Source organism: Phyllosticta citriasiana, assembly GCF_038021145.1.
Source record: "Phyllosticta citriasiana strain CBS 120426 chromosome Unknown IWZ02scaffold_19, whole genome shotgun sequence".
In the NCBI taxonomy this organism is placed as follows: Eukaryota; Fungi; Ascomycota; class Dothideomycetes; order Botryosphaeriales; family Phyllostictaceae; genus Phyllosticta; species Phyllosticta citriasiana.
In genome coordinates this window covers 212,500-238,957 of record NW_027117296.1, presented here as the reverse complement: position 1 = coordinate 238,957, position 26,458 = coordinate 212,500, and the positions used below count along the sequence as shown (strand labels likewise).

The 26,458-nt window shown below is 49.9% G+C and overlaps 6 protein-coding genes and 1 non-coding gene across 7 annotated transcripts; 5 read left to right on the top strand and 2 right to left on the bottom strand.

Annotated features, from left to right (window-relative positions):
* Nucleotides 1–8,293: 8,293 nt before the first annotated feature.
* Nucleotides 8,294–10,697, top strand: IWZ02DRAFT_503023 (uncharacterized protein). Its single transcript, XM_066770318.1, has 2 exons — nucleotides 8,294–8,378; nucleotides 8,511–10,697. Exons 1-2 carry the CDS (start codon nucleotides 8,316–8,318, stop codon nucleotides 10,356–10,358), a joined length of 1,911 nt encoding a protein of 636 aa, XP_066618129.1. The 5' UTR covers nucleotides 8,294–8,315; the 3' UTR covers nucleotides 10,359–10,697.
* A 557-nt stretch (nucleotides 10,698–11,254) lies between these two features.
* IWZ02DRAFT_386333 (uncharacterized protein) lies at nucleotides 11,255–15,193 on the top strand (the record flags this gene model as incomplete). The annotated part of the gene is made up of 4 exons (XM_066765461.1): nucleotides 11,255–11,491; nucleotides 11,621–13,651; nucleotides 13,706–15,019; nucleotides 15,089–15,193. 4 exons carry the CDS (start codon nucleotides 11,255–11,257, stop codon nucleotides 15,191–15,193), a joined length of 3,687 nt encoding a protein of 1,228 aa, XP_066618128.1.
* A 561-nt stretch (nucleotides 15,194–15,754) lies between these two features.
* Nucleotides 15,755–17,319, top strand: IWZ02DRAFT_464350 (NAD(P)-binding protein). Its single transcript, XM_066768393.1, has 2 exons — nucleotides 15,755–15,868; nucleotides 15,953–17,319. The coding sequence occupies exons 1-2, from the start codon at nucleotides 15,808–15,810 to the stop codon at nucleotides 16,831–16,833; spliced, it is 942 nt and encodes a 313-aa protein (XP_066618126.1). The 5' UTR covers nucleotides 15,755–15,807; the 3' UTR covers nucleotides 16,834–17,319.
* On the bottom strand, nucleotides 16,858–17,037 carry IWZ02DRAFT_386390 (uncharacterized protein; the record flags this gene model as incomplete). The annotated part of the gene is made up of 1 exon (XM_066765468.1): nucleotides 16,858–17,037. A coding segment is annotated over one exon (180 nt), but the record flags the coding sequence as incomplete, so codon positions are not given.
* A 3,161-nt stretch (nucleotides 17,320–20,480) lies between the features above and the next one.
* On the bottom strand, nucleotides 20,481–21,150 carry IWZ02DRAFT_359062 (uncharacterized protein; the record flags this gene model as incomplete). Its single annotated transcript, XM_066764323.1, has 3 exons — nucleotides 20,481–20,636; nucleotides 20,683–20,860; nucleotides 20,909–21,150. Coding segments are annotated over 3 exons (576 nt in total), but the record flags the coding sequence as incomplete, so codon positions are not given.
* Nucleotides 21,151–23,062: 1,912 nt separating this feature from the next.
* Nucleotides 23,063–23,890, top strand: IWZ02DRAFT_115169 (uncharacterized protein). Its single transcript, XM_066761421.1, has one exon. The coding sequence runs from the start codon at nucleotides 23,157–23,159 to the stop codon at nucleotides 23,607–23,609; it is 453 nt and encodes a 150-aa protein (XP_066618124.1). The 5' UTR covers nucleotides 23,063–23,156; the 3' UTR covers nucleotides 23,610–23,890.
* A 779-nt stretch (nucleotides 23,891–24,669) lies between these two features.
* IWZ02DRAFT_t126 lies at nucleotides 24,670–24,804 on the top strand. Its single transcript has one exon. It is a non-coding gene; the product is annotated as a tRNA-Phe (tRNA).
* Nucleotides 24,805–26,458: the final 1,654 nt, after the last annotated feature.

Genomic DNA, 26,458 nt, shown 5'->3' with positions numbered 1-26,458 from the left:
AGATAATAACGTCCTACTTTAAGCCTAAGTATATTAGCTACTTCTTCCCTAACACTACTAAGGAGTTTACGCTAGCTAGTAATATTATTAATATTAGTAATAAGACATACTATTATAATGTTAACCTATTTATAGACGCCTACTATAATAATACCGTAGTCTTTAGTAATAAAGCTATTAGCGCCTAGGTTTACTAATACTTATAAGGCGCTACCGCTACCTAGTATACTAGCCTAAATAATAATACTAAGACTAACATGCGTAAAAACCCTTAGTAATAGAGCTCTCTTCTATGCTTATAATTTAGGATGACTCTTAATAAGGCTAGACGGCTTTACGATATATAATAATATACTATAGATAATATTAGGAACGGCTAGTCCCTATATAACTACGTTCTTACTATCTCCTAATACGGATACGCCTATAGTAACTCTAAACGCTAAAATATATCTAGAGTATAGAGAGGCCTTAACCTAGTCCTCTAGAGGGACATCCCTATACTAACGGCTAATATAATAATAGATGACCTTATTAGTTAGATAATTAAAAAGCTAATTATCTAGAAGGCGATCTATACTAGCTAGAGGGTATATAGTATAAGGTAAACCTACCGCGCGTCTATAAGGGGAGGGTACCGCTATAACTACTATAGTAACTAGGATAGCCGCTATAATAACTATTAGAGCTATAATAATTAAGACGGCCGGATAATAAATAACTACTCTACTAATTATAGTAGTTACTAAGGCTTTCTACCTCCTCCTAACCGTAGCGGATATAATAATAATTATAGAGGCTTTAACAGCCGTAACTACTAATCCCTATACGGCCTACTATATAGCGGCTATAACTTATATAATAACTATACTACTATTCTACCCTTAACTATATACCTAGGATACCCCTAGGGCCTACTACTAACCTAAGCCGTAACTACTCCTCCTACTACTCCTTAGCCTCCCCTTTACCCGTATTAATAGAATATACTACTACCTATCCCTCCTTATCTATACATATAATATGGTGATAGATATAATGTCTAGGGAGGATACTACGGTAATGGATACGCTAATAATATACCCCTAGATTATGAGTAATTAGGATATTACGGTTAGGCCGTCCATAATAAACTAATAACGGCTAATAATACTAATAATAGCGTAGCCTAGGGAGAAGCCTATAATCTTATAGTAGCCTATAATAACTATGATAACTACTTTACTTACCTATATATAGCTATAGGAGGAGACTTATATAAGCCGTTACCTAAGGACATTATTTATTAAGCCGCTATAGTAAACCTTTAAGGAGAGTGAATCCTAAGCCATACTTATAAGGCCGCTCTTAATATAAGGCGCCCTAAGCCTTAGTAAGGATTAGGATATTATAAATAGTACTACTCCTACATTAAGGTGAGTTTAACTCGTAATGGCTAACTATAATAGGTTATACTAGATAGTAGTTATAACGTCTCTCTTATTAACTAACGGTTCCTTTTTAATAATGATCTAGACGTAGGCGCTAAAGTTACGATTAATTATAATGGTATAGTAATTCACCCTATTAGGAATGAGATTCTTAACGCCTATAAGTATATCTTAATAGATATCTTCCTACCCGCTATTAACGGCCGCTTTATTTACATACTAATTAAGGCCTATCTTATCGATAATCTTTAAGCTAATATGCTTATTAGTAATAATATCTTAGGACTAAATAAGGTAGTCCTTAACTATTACTACTATATGCTTAAGGTAGGAGGAGTATAGGTCTATATAGATATTTACCGCCGCTCTAAGGTAATTCATACATAATAGGTAATTTATGTAGCTAGCTAGCATACGCTACTACCTTACTTACTTATAGTAATTCCTATTAAGTATAACGGTACCTTACTAGAAGGAGACTATATTATTACTCCCTATATACTAGGCGTCCTACCCTAGATTATAGATAATAGTATAACTATAGTCCTTATCGCTAATATCTTAGCCGCCCTACTCATAATTACCTACTATATAAAACTTATATATACCGCGCCTAAGGATGTTAATAAAACTACGGTCTAGAATATATCCGCCTTACTAGAGCACTATCTCTACCGCCTTATAGTAGATGCTATAAAAGACTAACTAGTAGCTAAGGACCGCCTACTTAATCCTATAGAATATTAGCTAGATTTAGGAATTACTATCTATAGTACTAATAACTAGGCGCGAGAGTATTACGTACTAACTAATAAATTTTACCTTATTTAGGAGGATACTAGGATGGTTAATATTCTAGAATCCTACTAACTAACTATGCCTCTTACTAGTAACTAGAACATATAGGATATAAAGCTAGCGCATAAGGTCTATCTACTTAGACCTAAGGACCGCGCGTTTATTAATAATAAGCATAATACTATGTACTAGTAACATTATATAAGTTAGGTATATAAGCTAACGCCCTTTAGTTTCCCTACTTTTATAGTCTAGAGAGTAGTTCTAGTTAGGTCTAGTTAAGACCGTAAACTAATACGTAAAGGCCGAGTAGTTATAGATATTAGGGGCCTTAATAAGATTACTACTCCTAACGGCTATCCTCTCCCCTTATAATCTAATATAATCGCTATAATCGTAGACTATCCCTTTATTATAACTATTAATGCCGCCTTATTCTTCTATTAATAGCTAGTAGCCTATAAGGATTATTATAAGCTAATAGTTATTACCTATCGCGGCTAGGAGTAATATAATATTACTACTATAGGATATAAGAACGCTCTAGCTTACGTCTAGTAGTAGATAGATAACTTACTACGTCCGTACTAGGAGTACGTAAGATGCTATATTAATAATATAGTCATCTTTAGTCGTACGTTCTAAGACTACCTATACTACCTACGTAACATGCTCTAGCTACTCCGTAAATATAACATCACTCTTAACCTAAAGAAGTTATTTATTAGCTACCCTATAGTGCCTCTCCTTAGCTAGTAAGTTAACGCCTTTAGTATAATAATATTAGAAGAGAAGCTTTACGCGATTACTAAGCTATAATTCCTAATAACGTTATATAATCTTAAGGTTTATATTAGTCTTACTAGATATATACGCTAATACATCTCTTAATATACTATGAAGGCTAAGCCGCTTTAATACCTAAAGACTAAGCTACTAAAGGAAGCCCCCTATAGAGGGAATACTTATTCCTTATATACTAAGGACGTAGTAATTAATATAACCCTACTACTACTATAAGCGTTTAAAGAGATCTAGGCCGTGTTCACATAACCTATAACGCTACATTATTACGACCCGAAACGCTAGTTATATATTAACGTAGACGCTAGTAAGGACGGGATTAGTATAATAGTATACTATATTAAAGGTAACCCGTTAGACACGGATAGTATTAAAGCTAGTAACGGTAAGCTAGAGCTAATTATGTTCCTTAGCTAAACTCTCTCCCCTACTAAAACGCGTTACTAGCCTATAGAGATAGAAGTTACCGGTCTCTACTAGATTATTTATATAGTAACGCGCTAAAAGTATTAGCGATTCTAGATTTTTACCGGTTACTTAGCTAAAATATAGCACCTATACTGCTTAATAACTAGCTACCTAGGACCTTTATAGTAGTCTTAATTAGTGTTTTAAGTGTAAAAATAGTATGTCTTTTAAGTTTTTTATTTTTTTTACTAATCTAATACTTCATATGCTACCCCTTAGCCTTAATAAGTACCTCTACCCGTTTTAGCATACTCTCTACTAACGCATTAAGATAACGCTATGGAATATCATTCTAGGCAGTCTATAGTGCCTTACCTAGTTCCTCTCTAACATAATCTTTCCCCCCCTTAAGAGTTAGGAGGTCTAGTCTATTATTTAGTATAATAGATTTAAGGTGAAACTAGAGGTACTTAATCGGATTCATGTCTAGTAAATAGGGTAGCTAATTAATTATTAGTATAGCGTGGTCTTTAAACTACTACTTAACCTTTTTAGCTTTATAGATAGGGGCGTTATCCTATATAAATTCTATACCTAGTTCCTATAGAGTAGGGATCATTTTATTAAGCACCTAGATGTAAGAGTTAGTAGAGTAGCTATTCTTCTTAGTCTCTAGGTCGTGCTCTATAACCACTAAATTACTACGACTAAGTATACTAGAAAACGCAGCCTAGACTATAATAGATACATCCTTTTCTTTTTTATATATATCTACTATATCCTTATCCTATTTCTAGTCTAGTATGCGGAAAACCTATACCTATATTCCGCCCTTTCCTCTTTTAGTAGAGTACTCGTTACTCTAGATAATTTATTACTATTACTTAATTATCTAATACCTACGCGCCTTAGCCTAAGTAAGATGAATAGCTATATAAGTTAGTATTAATGCGGGACGCTTTACTACACGCTATTTTATAATCCTATACTACTTTAAGATACGGTAGTAGGTAGTCTTTAAAATTAGGAAGCCGTATTATTCTAATAGTTATAGGTAGGTGTCCTAGAGGTAGAGTCGTACTTCGTGAATAATAATGTATTTATTATAAGATGTAGTTACCTTAGGCTAACCGGTACGCGCCTTAGATATACTAGTATAGTTAGGAGTTATGTTCTTTAAGGTATATTAAATAGTTAAATCTAGGACGCGTAGCTTATATATAATTATCGTAGGTTTCTTACCTAAGAAGTACGCTAAAATAATGAGTACCCTTTAGGTTAAAGAGAGTTCCTTCTTAGGCTGCTTATTACTAAAGATTAGCCTTAAAGAATTACGTAGTACCATAATTATAGTGAAGTAAAGGTAGTAGGTATACGTAATACGAGTTTCATATATTACGTTATGGGGAATTCTCGCTAATACTTTTAGCCTAGAACTATAAAACCGTACCCTTTATATAAATAGTAGAAGCACCGCCTATTATCTTTACGGATTATAGTATAGCTCCGGCTATTACATAATAGACCTTACTAATAATAACTTTAGTTAATAAGCTTAATACCTAGCTAGTTTACGCGTTATAGTTTCTATTCTAATTTAATCTTAATTACTATTATAAGCTAGGTAAGTAGTATATTATGCCTAACGCGCTTAGTTACCTCCTAAGGGAACTTCTAGGCGTTAAATATAGTAATAAACTTAATAATCTTACCCCCTTCCCTAAAGCGGCTATAAACTATTTATATAGTCTAATTAGTAGGCCCTAATTCCCCTAATCCCCCCCTAAAGGTAACCCCTTTCCTAAGGGATCCTGCTTTTCCCTAAAATATAACTATGTTAATAATTCCTTACCTAAGAACTCTAAATTTTCGGCCCTCCTACCTACCCCTAGGCGCTTAGAATAGTATATATATTAAGTTTTAGCGCTAAGATATCTAGATAATCTCCTAATAAACGCTTAATTTAACGGAATAATAATAGGAGCCTATATATTATTAGTAGTCTATATTAAGATATTAAAATAATTCCGTAATACTCTATAGACTAGCTATAGCTAGGATTAATTTTACTCTATATTATTAGAAGGCCTATATAAGGATCTAGATAAATCTATAGCCCCTTAGTTTATATAGCGGGATCCCCTAATATATTACGCCTACTATAACCGCGATAATCTACTATAGCTCTATATCCTAAAGCCTCTCTAGGGAGATATCTTCTACTAGGCGCATGACGACTAATTCTATACTAGATTCCATACCGCATATAAATAAATTTAGACCGCGTACTATATTTATAAACTCTATTACTAGCTAAGCGCCTATATTCGTAGGTACTACCTATACTAGACTACCTAGACGCGATAACTATAACTATACGGCTAGCTTTAACCTATTATAGCGCTAGTAATACCCTTTTATACTATTACTATTAATATTATTACGGTGTTACCTAACTATTACGGCTTTAACGCGTTTATATCTATTACTAATAAATTCTCTAAGCATATAACATTTATACCTAGATGAAAGAACTAGTTAGTAGCTAAATAGGCTAAAGTACTACTTAACGCGCTTATAGACTAGGGCATACTATTAAGGATTATTAGTAATCACGATACTAAGTTTATAAGCGTGCTATAGATAGCTATATTTAAGAGATTAGATACTAAGCTTATAATAATATCTAGCTAGTACCTATAAGCCGACGGCTAAAGTAAGTAAATAAACTAGATAGTAGAGATCGCGCTCTAATATATGCTTATCTAGAACCTAAGAGCTAACTAGGTGAACGCTCTCCTAAATATTTAGAGCTATATAAATAATAACGCTAATAATACTATAGGCTACTCCCCTAATAAGCTACTTTATAGCTTCTAGCTATAGGAAGGTTTATCCTTAGTTAATATAAGCGTTTAGGACTATAATAATATTATTTAATAATATACTAAGTACTACTACGAAGCCTCTAACACCCTTAACTAGGCTACTACTAAAATAAAGATGTAATATAATCCTAAGTATACCCCTCTAACTCTCTAAGAAGGGGATCTTACCTACATTAAACTCTATAAGGGATATAAGATAACTAATATAGGTATATCTTATAAGTTTAGCCCTTAATAAATAGGACCTTTCCTAGTTCTACGCGCCTATAGCTACTAGGCCTATAAACTCTACCTCCCTAATACTATAAAGATCTATCTAGTAATATTAGTAGAGTACCTCATCCTAGCGCCTTAGGAGTAGGACCTATTTAATTACTATAGCTACCTACTCATCCTAAAGGGCATTTATAACGATAATTAATATAAGATTAATTATATTAACGCCTAAAGAGTACTTTAGGGGAAGGTATAGTATTATATTTATTAGGCTAGCTGCCTAGGCGATCCTAGTAAGTAGCTATATAAGAATAATATCTCTCTAGACCTTTATAACGCCTATAATAAGGATTACCTATATACTATACCTATACTTAATTAGTAGTCTTAAAATACTAACCCTATAGCCCGATTAATACGGCTATAAGGATGCCTATAAATCTACCTACTACTAGACCCTAATATGCTAAAGTACCTATAAGGATGCCTATAAATCTACCTACTACCTAACTCTAACGCGCTAAAGCGCCTATATAGATACCTATATAAGATAGGTAAATAAAGTACCCCTAAGGTAGTAGGATCTAAGGCCTCTACTTATATAACCTAGTACTATAATAGTAAATAGAGCGCTCCTAAGATAGGCTTTAAGGCCTCTACTTATACTCCTAAGATAGGCTCTAAGGCCTCTACTTACATAACTAATAAGCATGTTATAAATACTATAACTCTAAGAGCTAACTAGAATAAGCTTATCTCCTAATTATATAGGTTTTTACTATTTTAGGTAATTTATAGTACTAAGGACGGCGTCTTTTTTATTTTATTTAGGGGACTACTATAGTTCTAGCGTACGAACTACTACTAGATAAGGTAGACCGGCGCTAGTACTAATAAGCGAGATGAGTAGCCTCTACTAAGGCTACTCTACCTACTTAGATAGATAATTAACCTTACTATCACCTCTATATCTAGCTAACGCCGTAATAGCACATGATGATAAAATATCTTAGAAGCAATTACGTTAAGTTTTAACCCTAACATTACTTTATCTTCTGAAAATGCTGATTTACGTACCCATCGTTCGGCTAAGATTCTGATGAGGACGGTTCTAACCAGCTTCCTTTGCAACATTAGGGAGACAAATTTTTTCCGGGTTGAAAGCACGCAAACCATCCGCTTGCTGAATTATTATCGATTTACGTTCGCCGGAGCCAGCTCCTGCAGCCGCTGCATCATCAAGGACAGACCTGCTACTGCCGGCGAGCTTGTAGAGTAAGGGCCCACGCATGCACGATGCTGGACAACAAAGACCGTGGCTTGTACCGTTTGCCTCGAAAGCTGCAGATACACATCCTGACCCCCAACGAATGCGCGTGAATTTTACCTTGTTGTGGCCTCGGTGTGTTTGTTGTGCGTCGACGTCGATGGGAATCGACCAGAGCCCCGGATTCACAAGTCGCGTCGGCATGCTCAACTCGGCGTGTGATGTGCGGGTGAAGTGATTATTGTGAGTGCACGGTGAGGAGACAGGCCACAAAATTCAAACTGGACCAGATCACACTTTCTGCGAGTCGGAGTCGACAAATATCCAGCGACGGCCCCAACTTGTCACCACTGCCGACTGGTTACCGAATTGAGCCTAGTCTGACGCGAGAGACGACGGCGCGGCGCTTTGTCAGCGCTAGATCACGTGGACTTAATAACTCCGGTTCACGGCCGATCTTCTCCCTCTCCACCAACACCAGAGATCCGCATCCACCACCACCTCATGACGTCTGACGCGTCTTCGCCTCGCCCGCGCAAGAGGCAGCGCACCTCTGAAGAGTTCAAGGTACGTCTCGTTGCTGATTGCTCATTAACGACGCGTCGCGCGCGACATTACGGCCTGGTCCCTGCACTCCCCGCCCTCATCAGCATCACGCCCTCTCGCTGTCGCTTCCAGCTGCTGACACTGCTGCGACAGCTCATCAAAGATCGCGCGCGCGTCAATGGCGCCTCCGAACCACCCACTCCCTACGTCCGGCGGTCGTCCGTCAGCCCGGTGCGACCCACCCCGTCCGACCGCACGCCCATCGCCGATGCGAAGACCACCATCGTGTCGCGCCGCTACCGCGACAAATGCGGCGAGCCAGTCTACACTGTGAGGATTGAGTACGCCGACAAAGACGAAGACAATGCAGTCGAGGAGCGTGAGGTGGTCATGGACGACATTGAGGACTACGTCTCCAAGGCCGAGCTGGAGCGCTTTGAGCTCACCTGGTTCGATCCAGAAGAGGTGATGCCGGGCATCGTCATTGGCGCGGCGGGCTTCGAGCGGACGCAGACGTGGGAAACGCCAAGCAGCACTGGCGAGGAAGACGATAGACGGCGTTCGGCGTCAACCAAGGTGAAGAAGGCCTCGACCAAGGTGAAGAAGGCCTCGACCAAGGCATCCGTGGACACGCTGCCTCCGAAAAAGAGGCGCCGACGGCCTCCTAAGAAGACGGCCGCCATCATGGGTGTTGGACCGGCCAAGAACGCCTTGGATGGTACACACAGCAGCGAAGACGAGGCATATGAGTTCGACGCCGACATAGAAGACGAGGTCGACCCGGCGAATGTTCGCGGCGCCGGCACTGGCACACAAATCGGCGGATATGTTCTCGTTCCTTATACCAGCGCGAGTGTCACTTCAAGTCAACAGAAAGCTGCTGCAGCCAACCAGCCTCACTCCAAGTCTCTTACCCCCATCAGTTCCGCGTCTGCTTCTGAAGACCCAGAGGATTTCGTCTCTGGCTTCAACCCGCGGCGCAGACAAAGCCGCACCGCTCCACCCAACTCGACCACGCAGTCTCGAGGCCCTGGTCGTCCTCCCAAGTCGGTCGCAGCCCACAGCAGCATAGGAAGCCTGCTCGCGTACGTGGAGTCTGAAGAGTTTGTGCGCGACTCCAATGCGAGTAAGTCTCCTTGTCCTGAAAGACCGTCGCGAAAGCATCACACCAACAATCCGGCCCATAAGGTCGAAGAAGATGAACGAGCCAAATCCGCACCAGCGTCGATGCCAGCGAATCCAGTGGAGAAAGGTGATGAACAAGCCGGATCCATTGCCCGGCCTCAGCCCGCACCCCTTCCTGAGACGCCACCTCGTCGTCCTGTCGAAATAATTGAGATTTCCTCCGGTTCATCTGAAATTGACTCTGAGGACTCTCCTGCGCCTACAGCCGGACAGCGTCAAGATCAAGCATACGAGGCAGCCAAAGCGCGCATTGTTGCTCTGAACATGGCGATCGATGCGGCCCGACAAGATCCCTCCCACGTTCCTCCGCGGCCACACACGCCAGCGCCTCAAAGAAGTCCGTCGCCCGTTCTTCCCGAGCCCTCGCACGCTCGCGACCTGCCATACTCTCCTCCGCCACGCACTGTGACGCTGCAAAGAAGCCCGACACCCATCGTTGCTGGGCCGTCTACTATCCGCGAGGCCAGAACCCTTACGCCGGTCCCATCGCTTCCAGCTGGCGCCACTGCTGAGACGGCCATTTGTCTGGACGATGACAGCGACGATGGAGGCGATTTCCCATTTGATTCGAATCGCAAGTACCAGTTCTCCAAAGTCATCGATCTTAAGATTTTGGACGGCAAAAAGTACTACCTCATTCAGTGGGATGATGATTCTTGCCCGCCCCCAGACTGGAGTTGGTACACCGAAGAAGACCTCGGCCAGCATGCTTACAGAATGGTGGAAAATCTGATTGAGGAGAAGTTGCGCAAGCCGTCGTCCCCTGCGACCATGGCAAGGGACCAGGAGCGACTCATGCCTCGCAGGATGCGCTGATAGAGATTCCCAGTTTTTTCCTTGTTGCCAGTTGAGCATTTCAGAGCCCCGTTTCCCCAGCTTACATACCCTATCCCGGTCTTGCTCAAAAGGCTTTCCTTTCCATTTCCTTTTGGACGGCATTCACGATTCCCCTGGCTCAGACGGCTCTGCACTGGGTGCTGATGGCATTCTCTTTTATCAATCAGGTGGTATTAGCTTCTTCATTCAAGCGTTTTCTTCCAAAAAAAAAAAAAAAAAAAACCAGGCGGCTTTTGCTTTTATTTTTGCGGTCATTTAGCGTCAGACTTGCTCGGAAAAGGCTTCGAGCTTTACTACTCATCGGAGGTATCAATCGGACTTTTCGCTTTGCTACACGATATTGCGTTCGCAAGCTGTTTACTGGGAACGTTCGAGCGACCTGACGTGGAGGGTTCTTGATAGCAGGGCGGAGGCAACGCCAGCATCAGATCCCGAATCACCAAGCAGAAAGACTGGCTGCTCGAACCAAGCATTGCGGACGGTTACTGTTCCACACCTCGTCGCCCCCAGAAGTAGATCTCGGGCCAATGACCTCGTTGAACGCCAGGGGCTGCAATGTCAGCTGACTGCGTACTGGACTCGCGCATACACCTCGAAACAAGGGACCAACCAGGTCGTGGTACGGAGACAATCTTGGAAAAGGCTTGAGCCAGGGTGGCTCTGCGTGCCCAGTGGCTGAAGCGCATGTTCCTCAGCGTGGGGGCTGAAGACGGTGCAGCAATATGTAGGGCCATGAGCGCCCTCCAGCCTTGCAGACTTTGGATTGTCTCTGTTTGCCATCGAAATGGCGAAGAGCAAAGCGAAAAAGCAGCGTAAGTTTACTGACAAGATGAAAATGTAGCTGACCTGTAGCAGTGGCGACGGAGCAGGAGTACATGCTCGCGGACCTGACGGAGCCTCGACCAACCCAACACGACCGACCACGACCGCGAGAATGGATTCCTGCCTGGCTTCGCATGACGCGCGCCCTGCCTCTGGCTCTCTACTGCGTCGTCTTTGCCCTGCTGCTCGAGGTGCTTGATTTCAAAGTGCGCCGCGATGAGGGCCTGGCCGCGGACTCGAAGCATACGACCAGTGTAAACGCCGCACGATATATACCCACCGTCGGCATCGTGATTCTCGGCTTCGCATGCAAGTCGATTGCCAGCGACGCCAAGAAGGTGACGCCCTGGTCGACCATGAGCCGGCGGTGGTCCAAGAGCTCCAATTCGGTCGCGCTCGACTATGTCAACGGCATCGAGGCGTTTTTGGTCGTGCCCTCGTTGCGCCGTAGGCACTGGGCCGTCTTTACCGGCCTTGTTGTTGGATTCATTTGCGGTGCTCTTGTCGCCGTGGCCAACTCGCTGACGTATGTCAACCTTTTTGCCAGCAGCACGCGGCCTGCCACTTTTGACAAGGCTACGAATTTCAATTTCGACGAGGCGCTGGAGACGGCAAATCATTCTCTTGCCATCCCGTACACGTCCGAGGGTCAACAGCCGTACGCTGCCGTCGTTGCCGAGGAGCTGCCCAACGGCCAGGCTGCTGCGTGGACGTTTGACAGCTACGTCTTTGAGTCCTTTACCAATACCTCGCACATGCCGGAGAATGGGACGGTGGAAGCGCCGACCAAGGCCATATTCCCAAACTGGAGCTGCCATCCGATCGACCTGGCTGTCGGCGAGAATCCTGAAAACACCAATATGTTGCTTTACACAGCCAAGACGAGCCAACAGCCAGAGCTGAATTGCAGCCGGGACACGGTGATGGAGTTATCTTCCGGCTCTGATGGCGACGACGTTGCGCTGGGTTGGCTCAACGTCACGGCCTGTGGAGAAGACGAAACGGACCTGCGGCTCATTTCCACCCTTGTCCGGAGAACAAACGTCACGCAAGCAGACGACGCCGATACCCACTTCAACACCACCCTGGTGAGTGCCATGTGCTCGTCGAATTTCACCATCCAAGACGCCACCATCCGCGTCAACCAGTCGACCGGCGAGGTGCTCAACTACACGCTCGGCGCATCGCTACCTTCTCGCATTGACATCCAGACGTCGATGATTGCGCAGTACATTTACCTCAACAACCCGCTGGACGGGCGCAGTCAAAAAGTGTTTGCGCTCAACGACGTCGGCTTCACGTACAACGTCGAGCCGCTGGCCAACCTCAGCGTCATCACCGAGGCGGCGTCCAACTTTTTGTCCAACTACAAGCTCGACCCCTTTACGTCGTCCATCACCGACGACCAAGTCGCCTTGAACATCGAGTCGTTTCTCAACGAGCCGCAGCGGTTTACGAAGGCCGTGGAGCAGCAGGCCAATGCCATCATGGCGCAAATCACCAATTCCCTTGCGCGTGCCAATACGACGGGCACCGTGAACGGCAAGATTCGTACGGACGGGCCGAAATTGTTTCTCCGCCAAATATCGCTGCGCGCCCTGCAGGCGTTTCTGCTCGTCATTGCCGTTGCGTGTGTCCTCCAAAGCACCCTTTTCCGCCCCAAGACCATCCTCCGCGAAGACCCCGGCTCCATTGCCACTCAAGCCGTTGTCCTCGCGTCATCCCCCGAGAGTGTCGAGAGAATCTTTGCCCGCGAAGCCGTGTCCTCCGAAGACCACATGCGGCACGAGCTGCGGTCCAAGATGTGGAGTCTGCAGCCGAGTCCCAACGGCGGCGTCATGCTACAAGCAGCCAAGCAGGAAGAGCAGGGCCCCATCAACGCCGTGCCCTCGCAGTCGGCCGGCCTCAACAACCACGGCGGCTTTCGTCCGCTGGCCCTCCAGTTCTGGGCCAAATGGGGCGTCGTTGCCGCGACGCTGGCTGTCATGTCAGCGCTCGCTGGGCTCATGGCTGTGTCGCATGTCTACAATGGCATTTGCGCCAATACGGCGGCTGCGTCGGACGCCTTTGCGTTTGTTCCTACCGTTATTTTTCTCGTCCTGGGGTATGCGTGCTCTGGGATTGATTCTGCTGTGCGCGTCATGGCGCCGTACAAGGACCTGTGGAACGGGCATTCGGACAGGAAGCAGCCGCTATTTGCAAGCATCGGCGACGCCCCAAGCGTGCTGGCACCGTTTCGCGCCGTCAAGAATCGGCTGGGAATGACCGTCGCCGCGTCGTCGTTTGTCATTCTGTTCATCCCGGCCATCAAGATTGTCGCCGCGGGTTTGTACGACGTGCAGCTGGTGCAGCGCAGCCAGAGCATCAACCCGCTCATCGACATGAGCTTCGTCAATCACCTGCAAGACACGTTCGGTCTGGGCGTCGACACGTCGGCCGAGTCGTACAGCGTCTATGACAGCATGGCCGCCAACTTGACCATGGACCTGCAGGCCAACATCCAGACGGCGTCGCAGTTTGCCGAGTGGACCATGTACCCCGACTTTAATATCCCCGTGCAGGCCGGCATCCTCGACAACCTCGTCTTCAGCAACCTGACCAGCATTGGCGACGTCGACGCGGAGCTCTCGTCGGCCAGCGAGGTCACGGCCAACGTCCCCGCCATCGCCGTCGACGTGACGTGCAGGTTTGCCGACCTGGGAATTTCGGCGTATCGATACTATTGCTCGGATGGCTCTCCCTATTTCCTTTTTTACGGCCACTGCAACACGGCGGCCTGCAACGCGACCATGAATGTGACCGAGGACAACGAAAGCTCCAACCTCTTTTCCTTCTCGTCGGGCTTCCAATCCCAGTCGTACTGCGACAGCCGGGCCCGGCGGTACCAGGGCTCGACGTTTCTGCGGTATGATTTGGGGTATCAGGTACTTTTGGGGGATTTGGGCCCGGCGCAGGGCTACATTGCAAACGTGACTGAATTCGGCAACACGACGAGGCCCGTGACATCCGACACGTTCAACATCACCTCACTTCCAACCATCCTAGCCGCTGTGTGCTACAGCAACATCAGCCAGGTCAGCGTCGACGCGACATACTCTCGCAGATCGACATCCTCCAACACCACAATGTCGTCCTGGAACCCAATCAAATACGACCGCCACACCATCCAAATAACTAAGCAGATAAAAGACGCACCGTACTGGCTCGCCCCCCTTGCCAAAACAAAAGCAACCGACCATTACAACCAGTACGACATGAGCACTGACACGCCGGGCTTGCTCGACTCGCCGTCGCTGTGGCCCACGCGCGGCAGCAGCACGTCGTTTTTCGAGCTGCTGGCCAGCTACGCCTCCAACAACGCCAACATCACGAAACTGTTGGATAAAGATTTCTTCGTGCGAGCCGCTGAGGAGGTGTACAAGAGGTATGCGACGAATATGCTTACCCAACTGCGACCTTGGGCTCTTCACTTCTCGCAAACCTCTCTTCCCCCCTCATCTAACCCTTCCTCTTCTGCATCGTCCTCCTTCCCCGCCACCCTCACCTCCCCGACACCGCGTATCCACCAATCCCTCCCTTCGACCGTCGCTCTCCTCACTCTGCTGTCTCTTCTCCTCCTCTCTTTCGTCGTCGTCGCTTTCGCTTATCCGACGAGTGCTATCTTGCCGAAGAATCCGGGGAGTTTTGCGGCGACGGCGACGTTGGTTGCGGGGAGTGGGATTGTGGGGGTGTTGAGGCGGGGTGGGGATGTGGGGAGTGGGAGGGCGGGCTTGGGGTGGTGGAAGACGCCGGTGAAGGGCGAGAAGAAGAGTAGGGGTGTTGAGGGATCGGAGGAGGAGGAGGAGGAGGAAGAGGTGGTGGTGGTAGACGATGAGGAGGGGATCGAGCGGTCGCGCTGGCGCTGGGGCATCGATGTCGGCGATGACGTTGTACGCGGTAGTTGGCGCGAGCCGCCTGGGCACATGCAGATGGATAAAGCGGGCGTGGTGTAGGTAGGTAGATGATGGATGATAGATGGGGTTCGCTGTAGGTATGAATTGATGACTTCTTTTCCCCGTCAACAGCGCAAGTAAGATGGCTCCCACGAGACAAAAAGCCAGCCTTCTCTTCCACACGAAACCCCTGTCGTGGACACTGCGCCCGCTGTTCGGGATAGTGTACAGTACGGTACAGATAATAAGCACCGGCGATGGCATCTTTCTCCTCGTCTCTCCTCTTCTCGCCGTCAACTTACATCTCCATCTCTAATGAATAATTCATAATTCCACCTTCAATATTCAATTCTTCTACCAGCACTGATGCCGCTGAAAATGCTTACTATGCATTCTGACGTTATCGGGCCCGACCAATTGCACTCCACTGGTCAACAGGAGCAGAGGCGAGGTTCCACGACAGGTCGAGTCTTGGTGGATGCAACAAGGAAGAAAGGTAAATGAGTAGGCAGCAAAAGCGAATACGAGAAAAAGGCTGCGTGACGTCACCACCAGCGTTCCGGCATCTCCGGGTGACGGAAACATCAACAACAACAACAACAACAACAACAACAACAACAACAACAACAACAACAACAACAACAGCGACAATAACGACATCTGATATCGCCATCATGCCGTATGCGCGTGTGGCCGCCGTTACGGGCGCAAACAAGGGCATCGGCCTGGCCATTGGTGCGTCGGCGCCATTCATCATCCACCGGATCCCTCCCTGCGCCAGTCAAGGCCAGTCCGTCTGCTAACAAACGCCTCCCACAGTCCGCAACCTCGCCCTCACGTATCCCTCGTCGCCGCTCAACACCGGACCGCTCCTCATCTACGTAACAGCACGCGACAAGACGCGCGGCGAAGCGGCCCTCTCCTCGCTCCTGACCGACCCGCTGCTAATCCGGTCCAACGTGCTCTCGGCCTCGGGTGGCGGACCCGTCGATATAACATACCATCCCCTGGACATTTCCGACCGCAGCAGCATCCAGCGCTTCACCAGCACGCTGCGCAGTCGGCACGGCGAGCGCGGGCTCGACGTGCTGGTCAACAACGCCGGCGTCGCGCTCGACGGCTTCGACGATCGCGTCGTCCGCGCCACGCTGGCCGTCAACTACGAGGGCACGCTGGACCTGACGCTCTCGCTGCTGCCGATGCTCAAGGCCGCCCCGTCGTCGCGCGTCGTCAACGTTGCGTCCGAGATGGGCGCGCTGGACCGCTACTCCGAACCCCTGCGGCGCCGCTTCCGCGAGGCGGCCGAGGCGGGCGCGCGCGAGACGCCGTCATCCGCTGCCGCTGACATGACGGTGATTATGCACGCGTTCGAAGAGGGCGTGCGCATGTCGACGCATTCTGCCCTCGGTTTCCCCTCGTCCGCCTACGCCGTCAGCAAAGCCGGCGTCATCGGCGCGACGCGCGCGCTCGGGTTGGCTCTACAAAACCAACAAAATGCACAACACGAACCGGCGCCGCTGGTCGTTTGCTGCTGTCCTGGCTACGTGGACACGGACATGACGAAGCATAATGGCACGAAGACGCCCGACGAGGGGGCGCGGACGCCCGTGTGGTTGGCGCTGGCAGACGCGCGGGAGCTGGGGGGTGCGGAGGCGGCGCAGGGACGGTACTTCAAGGACGAGGTGATGAAGGAATGGTGATGATGGACGGGATTGAGAAAATATCTACGCTGCCCTCTCAAACCGACTAATCAACCACCATGCATGTATGACACCTGGCAGCCATCCCAAGATCGTCAATGCGATGTTAATACATAGATCGGCGCCGCAGCCGCGCTTGAAGAAGACGCTGAGGGGTGGCAGGAACAGCGCGAGGAAGTAGAGGCAGATGTCGGACTGTGAGGAGTTAGTTGGTGGTGGGGATCTTTTTGAGGGGGAAGGGATAGGGGGCGCGTACGGTCGAGGAGGGCGGTTTATTGGCCATGATGTGCTGCTGGCTGGGTTCGATTTCGACGTCGCAGAAATCCGCTAATCCGCCTTTCTCTTCTCTCTCTCTCTCTCTCTCTCTCCGTTTGTTCGAAATAAGGGGTATCTCGGTTCGTGTCGTTAAATCGTGGTGTATGTGTATGAAATGCTCATCTCGCAAGACCCGGGGCACGCCGCCTTTTATCCCCCAGTCAGGTCAGTCGCGCCGTCCTTACGCCCTCGGGTTCCTTCGCTTCAATTGGGACCAAACCTAAACAGTCATACGTCATTCCCGCCTGGGCTGCCTGCGGTCCGACCGCAGTGACGCGCTATGTCTGTGGCGCAGCAGGGCTGTGTGTGTGGCAGAGCAGGACCTAGCGAGATGCTGCGCCACGCATGGAAGGGTGTTTGTGTGATGTCACTTTTTGTTTTTGATGTTTAATTTTTGCTTAGTTTTTTGGTTTGCTGGTGGGTGGAATTGGAGATGGAGATGAAGGAGGGAGATAGATGGAATGGTGTTACGGAATATCGTTCCATCATTCATTCATTCATCCCCATCTCCATTCCCATCCTCATCCTCTCTTTCCCTCTCCCAAAGCACCTGGGTGTCATCCCGCTCCCTCTCAACTATGCCGCAGCCACAACCTTCCCCTTCTTCCCCCGATGAATTATATAACACGCGTGAATCACGCCCGGCAGCCAACCCAAACAAGTCAGACCGATGCTAATCAGCAGGTCGGCGCCGCAGCCGCGCCGCGAGAAGACGGGCAGAGGCGGCAGGAAGAGGGCGACGAGGTAGGCGCAGAAGTTGCCCTGAGATTCTTTTAGATGTGGTGTGGAGGGGGGATTGGGGATGGGGATGGGGAGGGGGGAGTACCTTTGTGTTTGTTTGTTTTGGTTTTGTAGTGATGGACTTGTGGATTTGTGGAGGCAAAAAAGAAGAGGCAGCCGGCGCATCTAAGTATGCGTCGCGTCGCTGTTGGTTGCCCGCCGCTGTCCATCAGGCACCCCGGCGTCGATCGGTGCGGTGTCGCGATGCGACTCGCTGTGCGATGAAGAAAAGAAGCGTTTGTTGTTCTGCCCTCGACGACGTCCATCATAGACGCCGGCGAGAACGCCGTCTGTCCATCTTTCTCTGTCTTATACCGCACCCATCCACCTCATCCTCGCTCCCCCTTCTTTTCCTCAGCTTTCCTTCGTCTTTTCTCACGTTGACACCGCCACCGCCGCGCCGGACTCCTTTCCCTCTCTTCCTCTCGCGCCAACCCATCCGCTTACCTAACCCCCCGAACAATCACACAAGAGCCGCACGCTTTCCTCGCATCGTACAATCTGGCCCGTCTGCAGGGCGTGGGTGGCTGGCTGGACCGGGCCGACTGGCGGTTCTGCGCGCTGTGGCGCAGCGACGTATGGCTGAGCTCAGCACAGAGGACATGGTGACGTGCCCGAACTGTGCGGCGGGGGGGTGTGATTGTGGTTGCAGGGAGGGCGTGGATGATGAACTGACTGACTGGATGGGGTGGAGACTGGTGTGTGCGTAGCTGGCTGGCTAGACGGCTGCAGGGCGCACGCAGTTCGTGTTTGGGTGGTGGTGGTGGTGGTGGTGGTGGTGCTCTGGGTTGGAAGAGGTGGACGATTGAAGATGGAAGATGGAACAGGAGGCGGAAATGGAATTGAAAGAAAGGAGACGGAAAAGGACGGACATGCAAACTCAACACCAACTCGCAGCATCAATACCGACAGCCGGCACCGACGGAAAAAGAAACCAACAAACCGTTAATTGGCCGCCCACACCGTCAAAGCTCCAGATCTCGTACTGACATCGCCTATCTCAACAACAGCAGATATACGAGATGGGATGTCGCCTCAGCTGTTTCCAACAGGCTGCGCTCGGAATGCTTTCTCTCCATCTGTTCACTCCTGTCTCGTGCCGGCAGTGCTTCATCAAACACCACGCAGATCAAGATACTCGACAAATCAGATCACAGCGTTTGGCGCTGCAGTAGTTGGACGAACACAGGGACTCCAAACAGCAAACATCCGCGGCCGTGATGGGACGTCAGTCGTCGTCCGTTTTCTCCCGCAGCGACGCTTCTTTTCTTCTCTACCGCCTTGATATCTTCCATCTCTTACATTCGATTCGACTGTTCGATCTACTCCGCGGAACTGCCGCCCGCGTCTACTGTATCTGGCTGGCTCACAGTGTCAACTTGCTCGGTCGGTCGACAGCACATCGGCATCGGCATCGGCGCCGACAGAGCGAAGAAACTTTCCGGGCCGCCCGCTGTCAGATCAAGTCGTTAGGTGTTTGTGGACGACCGGCCGGCCGGCAGCCGAGCCGATGTCTGCTGGACTTCTGACTGACTGACAGACGGAGCGTGGGCCTGAGGAGAAGACAACGCGACCAGAATGCCAGTCAGTCACAGCCAGCGCCTTCATTCGTTCGTTCTTTCGTCCATCCGTTCGTTCCCGCCCGCCCGCTCGGGGTCCAGTCAGCCCAGCCCAGCCCAACACGCTCTTGAACCGTTCGCCGTGCGCGTAGCAGGGATATCCTCTCTTCTCCCCTGTGTTTCCTTGCCCGCGCCCGCGCGTCTGCGGGGTGAACTCACGGACCGGCAGCGTCGTCGTCGTTTGGCGAGGAGAATGTATATTGCTGTACATATACCCCGCGCGCGCCTGGCGGTTGGGCTGCGCCGACGGGTCCGTGACTTACTGATCGACGCCTATGTGCGATTGGCGTTGTGGGAAGGTGTGGGGTGGAGTGGGGTTGGCGGGATCTGAGGAAAGGTTCGCGGATACTCTGCTAGTGGTGGTGGTGGTGCTGTGGGATGAGGTCATTGTGAGTTGGAGTTTCGAAGTTGGAGTTGGAAATGGTCACTGACACCTCACAGCATGCAGACTGGAAAATCAGACAAAACAACGGCCAGCGATGCTGTCGCGCCGCCAAACGTCAATTAGGTACAGCAACATTACGTCTCTGTTTTTTCGCGTAGCCTCTCGGGGTATAAACAATAGAGGAGCGTCCCGATGGATGCATACATGCAATCATTGGCAGGGACGGCAAAGGACAGACAAGAAGTGCGAAACTCAACACAGGACACGTACGTCGCCTCTTCATGACTACGACGAGCCAAACCGCCGCCCCGAAATGCGTCGACGAAGCGAGAACGGAGAGATTAGTACCCATCCTTCATAAAGCTGCGGTAGCGCGACATCATACGGCCCATCATGCCGCCGCCCATCATGCTGTCCTCTTCGGTGGGTGCATCGCTCTTCGTGTCGCTATCGCCGCCGCCGCCGCCTCCCTTGCCGCCGTACTTGTTGACCATCTCGCGCATCTCGTCGCCTTGGCCGTCCATGGCCATTTGCGGTCCGATTATGCGAAGGAAGGCGCCTAGGATGTCGACAAGCTTCTCCGGCAGCTGGATCAATCCGGCTTCGCCTTGGTACGCGTCGATGGTGCTGGTGAAGCGGTCTTGAATGCCTTGGTTGACGGGGCCGGCCTGCGGTGCCAATGCGGCGTCGAGCGCGGCCGTGAACTGAAAGAGTTAATTGAGGGATCAAGAGCGTGAGGGGGGCACGTACGGCAGAGCCCAGCTGGCGCGTCTTTTCCTTGGTCTTGGTCAGTTCGCCGCGCAGCAGCGTCACGACGTCGAGGAGCCCAAAGCCAGCCTTTTCGGCCTCTGGTTTCTTGCTCTTGACATTGTCCAGCAGACTGAAGATGTCGGGCTGGAGCCCAAGAATCTTGGTGCCGACGGTCGTCCTGCAAAGTCGGTCAATCCTGTCCATGCTGAAATGTGGGGGGATTTACGAAGCCGTAATGTCCAGCTTGCCCGTCTTGTTGGTGACGGCCGTGCAGTTCTCAATCCCGTCATTGAGCTGGTCCGTTTTCGATTTGATCTCCAACAACTCGAATACGCCTTTGATTTCGCCGCCCTCAAACTTCGACACCGTCTCGTTCAGCGACTTGATCCGGTCCGTAATGGTGTCGAGCGACTGCGAAATGGCGTCAGGGCCAACGGGCACGGGCTCTCCCTCGTCTTCCTTATTGCCGGGCAGCGCCGCGCCCATAACCATGCTACCCAAGAGGGTAAAGGGGAGAATGACGGAGAAGCGCATAATGATTCGAACCAGGGGGTGTCGAGAGCCGATGGCGGAGGTGCTTGATGGAATAAACGAATGGGGGCGCCACTGATATATCAAACGTCGAGAACAACAACGATGCAGGGGACAGTCTTGCGGCAAGTTGCGTGGGCGCGTTGATCGTGGGCGCTCGGCCACCAGCTCCTCTCATTACTCAATCCATCATCAACGATGCCAGCACATGATGCCGACGACGGAGAGGAGTCGCCCTCGCCGTTGGCCGCCAAGACGTTGGGATCTGGAGAATCTTGCGGGCCCTCCGCAGCGCGCGTTCCTGATCAGGCATGGTTTGGTGCTTGTTGGCCCATGTTATCCAGGGACGGGTGTTTTGGATGTATGAGTGCGGAGAAGTACCCCCCAGCATCGCTGCCGAGGCCGTTGGTGGTTGGCGAACATCTGATCAGGGTCTTCGTGGAGGAAGAAGTTCGTGAGTTGCGCGATGGTCACTTCAAACCCATGGAGCGAATCTTCATTGCCTATATCTTTTACTCAGTCCACGACTTGGGTTGAACGGGAACACACCTGGTGTTGACTCCAATTGTCGTCCGGCTTGTGTTTGGTCGGGAGATGAGACGGGCCGGGTTCCCCTTTCCAACGACACGTCCTCTCCTCACCTCCACACAACAGCACCTCTCTCTTGGCTCATCTGCGCCGACCAGCATGTCGCGTTCCTGAAGGCTGCCGACATGGCGCTCGACTCATGATTCTCGGAGCTGCGTCTCTCCCGAGCACAAAATGCGCCGGCTGCCAGCAAACTCGGGCGGGCCGTTGGAAATGCTTTTGCTAGCGCTTCCTGCCGTCGCGTGGCTCTTTATTTCCTGTCGACTGGAAGCCCAACTTCATCTCCATCGAAGCATCTTTTCGTCTCCGCACTCGGCATCGTTCGTATTGCCCTGGCGATTCAATCCGGTGGGACAACTCAACGCAGGTTTCGCAGGACTGCAGCGGGACGCCATGGGTGCAGTCGTTCGCATGTGCAACGGCAGCTGGGAACAAAATCGGCCACATGACAGTCGACAGACATCAAGACAGCAGGCAACACTCGATCGCAGCATGCCGGCTCTACAGCACGCGACGTGCAGGATCTCGACGCGCAACAGTCTTCAGAATTGCTGACCACGCCGGCCAATCACCTCCCTGTCTTTGCCATCAAATTCTTTTTCTCAAGGATCCCTCCTCCACGTTGTTGGCCCCGCGTCGCCCCGGCTTGGCTTCTTATGCTTCTTCCCGTCTGAGTACGCCAGGAACCGAATGCGACGGCACTGGCACTTATTGACCTGAACGCACAGCGCCCGCCTCAACTCCAAACACCCCATCTCACTTCGCTGCTGCCTGGAGTCGCGTTGTTGCGCTTCTTGGCGAATGTGAGGACGTCCGCCGCTTTTGGACGTCAATTTTGCCCAACGCTTTTTCTGCGACGCAAATCCCAGCGTTCGCGCTGATTGGTCTCTTGCCGGGCTTTGCTGTACTGCCAAAAATTCTTTTGGCGTAAGACAGATCGTTCTGTTGACCTGTTGCCCCTTTCGTGTCTGTGTCGTCTGTTCGCTGCCTCTCTTTCTCGGCACCACACACGCTACAGTCAGGGGAAGAAGCCGTTTGATGCGAGAAAAGAGGCACGCCCGAGATTCTCTATGGCAGGTATAGTGTTGAGTGACTATTGCCGTGGCCGAGTCGTCACGCGGATTGGCTGATGACGCTTTGCTGCCGTCTTCGCCGTGGCGAGACATCCAGTCACTCCACGCACTCCTTGTCTTGCTTCCCCGACCTTTCCTCTTGTACCGTACCTCCAGCAATTCCCAGTCATTCTCTTCGTCTCTCCTCGACAGGCTGGCCCTGGCATAACAGCCGTTTAGAGATCGCCGCAATCAAAATTTGTCGTACCGAGTATCTCGCAATCAGTCTTGCGCTAGTTGTTGATGGAGATGTGCACACTGTCGCACAGGTACCTTTTTTCTGCACACTCAAGGCTATGTAAATGCGCTCCGGTAGTTGTGGTCTTCCTCCTCCTGCCCCTCCTCTTCTCCTTCCAGCCGTTTTCCTCCTCGTCGAAATGGACATGCCTCCTTCACCCCATCTGTTCGACGCTAAGGACACGCGTGTCATCAATACCCTTAAAAAATGGTAGAGATCGTCAAATCGCGATGAGGAACAACGCCGCTCTCAATATCCCGAGTCAAGTCTGCTTTGGCACCGCATCCGACTCGCTGGACGCGTGCAATTTTGCCCGCGTCTGCGCGTCGGGCACCGCAAAGGATCAAAGAGCGCAATGTCGGCCGCGAGGGATAGCAAGCTTGCATCACTACGACCTGTTCTGCGATTTCTCGAGACGCCATCTTGAGCGCCTTTGTATTAGAGTGATGGAAGCGTAACTAGACTCTTTACAAAAGTGTTGAGCAGTTAGCGTGGGGAGTCAGTTTGTTGCGTTGGACCTGAAAGGAAGCGTGGGTTGCGGTGATCCGTGTTGAGATCTGACCTTGGAAGAGCCGCGGGTTGCTCGAATACCGTCGTGTTTGAAAGTGGTGGCATTTGTGCTCGCATCTCGCAGGAGATGGGGGTGTGCAAGAAATCGGCAAGGCAAGCGACCGATCACGACACGCTGTGATATTCGAAGTCGAAAGGCGCATGATACGGATGGAGGGTGGGAGTTTGCGATGCCTGATGTGGTCTAGAGAACTTGTGGAGTGTGTAAGTGGTTACAGCAGAGGAGCGGCGTGTGAGTGGTTTGGTGACAACGGCGCGTGATACCGACGCTGAAAGCTACTACCGGCCGCTCTTGGAGGAGGATTTCTCTGTGTATTCTCAGCGACTGTTCCACAGATACGTAGGCAAGAACACTGCTGTGTCAGTTTACGCCTTGTCAGACTCAGCCATCAGGCGCCAAGTCGAGCGAGCGGACTTGCAGCTGCAGACCTCCCATCAAGCCGTTCAGTATGTATGCTTACCACCGGCACTTTCTCTTCCTCGAAACTGTTTCCAAGCAGGAAAAATTCATCCAAAGAGTTGCTCATTTCCGACGGTACAGCTATCTGAGTGACCCCTTTTTGGCACTCGTACGCGATGGCCTAATGAACAGAACAGGCGCACACAACAATATCGTTCCATTCCTTGTACCCAACACTCCGAAATGACCCAGGAGATATGAATAGAGACCCGCAGGATCAAAAACTCGCCTTCCCGTCAGTTGCGACATGCCGCCTTGGTGTCCTGTATTGCCCCTGGCTCCCCATTTCGCCCAAGAAAAGGCTTTGCTTGCGACACCCAACGGCCCTCAATATTTCCCACACACAAAACATCCCCCTTCATGTCTCGAAACTCAAAAACTACCCCTCTAGAGCCGCGTGGCGACGTTTTTTTCCAATTCTCTTCCGCAAGCTGCGCCATTACTCGTTTTCTTGATGAGCCACCTTCCCCAAACTCCTTCCAGTAACCGCAGCTTTAGCTCACTTGGGAGAGCGCCAGACTGAAGTTCCACTTCAGTTCTCCGATGCGCGAGCAATTCTTGCGCATCAGCCACTTCTACTGTGCGGTATCTGGAGGTACTGTGTTCGATCCACAGAAGCTGCACAAGCATGCTTGAGCGTACTTGAGCGCGTTTCCTTTTGATGTGAAAACTTTTTGCCTGGTGGGGAATGGGGATTGAGGTGGGAGGGTGCGGAAGCGGTGGTATTCGGGCCGAGGTTTGGGTGCACGGTTGTGGTGGCGTGGATGAGGTGAGGCGAGCGGAGCGGAGCGAGGCAGGGGATTTGGGTGTGTTTTTGTCGTGGGAATGAGTTGTCTGAGGATGGGTGGTGGGAGGGCGGTGTTGATGGGGTTAGGTCTCCTAGCTCAGTCTGCGTGTGAGGAGGTTGCTGGGACTTGAAAAGGGTGGGATTTTGACTGCTTCTCTGCGCTTCTTGGAACACAGCTTCCTCTTAGGCAAGAGAACCAATTTTTGTGTTGGAAAGGCATGTGTCTCGAGTTGGCGTCGAAATGTTCAAGTGATTGCGGGTATTCTTGCAGCCATGATGCATGCGAAGAGATCGGAGCGGACGAAGCGCGGCATCGCTTGGAGCGGACTATGCATGGAAATGTTCCCGAGCAATTCATTACACGGTGCTTGTCTTCGGTAAAGTGTAAGACTTGATTCGAACAAATCGACGCGCAGGAGGAGGGAAATGAGATTAGCGAACCAAAAGATGGACGGTGGAGAGGCGAAAAGGCGCCCGACGCATGAAAAGGGACAAGGGGATAGCACTTCTCGACAGCTGCTCTAAAATAAATCGAGTTGTATGGACATGAGAAAAGCTGTAGTCAGGATGTCTCTGCATAACCTCCAGCGCAATGGTGCAGAGCTAGTTCGATTCAATCCTGCCCCGGCGCAAGGCAAAACCACCTCCGCTTTTCCTAGCAACGGTCGTCGACGCATCAAGGCATCCTTTCAACACCACACTTTTCAATACAGATCTACCACATCGAACCCTCTCCTCCCCAGCCCATCCAGCATCCGAAAAAATGCTAGAAAAAGCCCTCTACGTCAACGCTGTCCCCTCGTCGACATCCTCTCTAAAAACCACGGCTAACCAGCTTACACACGCAAATCTCCATCTTAAACCCGCCAGTAACTAGACAGAAGCCTGCCTGGCATCTACGTTAAGCCTCACGGTTTGTGGCTCCCGGCACTTTCTGATAAACACTCCTGAGATGACTATTCCATTGACTATCTAACTACACACTGCCGGTAAACACGGCCTGATTGTGTCCTTTCTCTTGCTAAACGCACACTCCCCGATGCTTAGACTGACTTGTCTCGCTCAGATCTTCTGCCAGATGATACGCTTATGTATATACGCAACTCCAACTGTTTTCGCCTGCCTGCTGGTTTCACCACAAGCGCAGCAAGCGCCGCCCTAGAGGACATCTCGCCTGGTAGACTACTTGTACATCGGAATTATCTGCTCTCCGCCTGCTTGGATAGCCACAGACACACAATAGTATCGAATTGCCGCCGCTTGCATTCGGCTTTGGTCGTTTGGAACTGGTTTTGCGGACTGTTTGGCTGGCGAGATGGGGTGTGGAATGCTTTAAGGAGTGCAATCAGAGCGTGCAATTGTTTGTGGGGTTTTAACGCGGGTATAAAAGCTGACTGCTGTCGTTGTTCGTAGATTTCGGGACCAGGCTTCTCGTTGTCTTTTTTTTCGATTGGTGCTCAGGGCCTGGTGTGGCTTCTTCGTGAATTCTG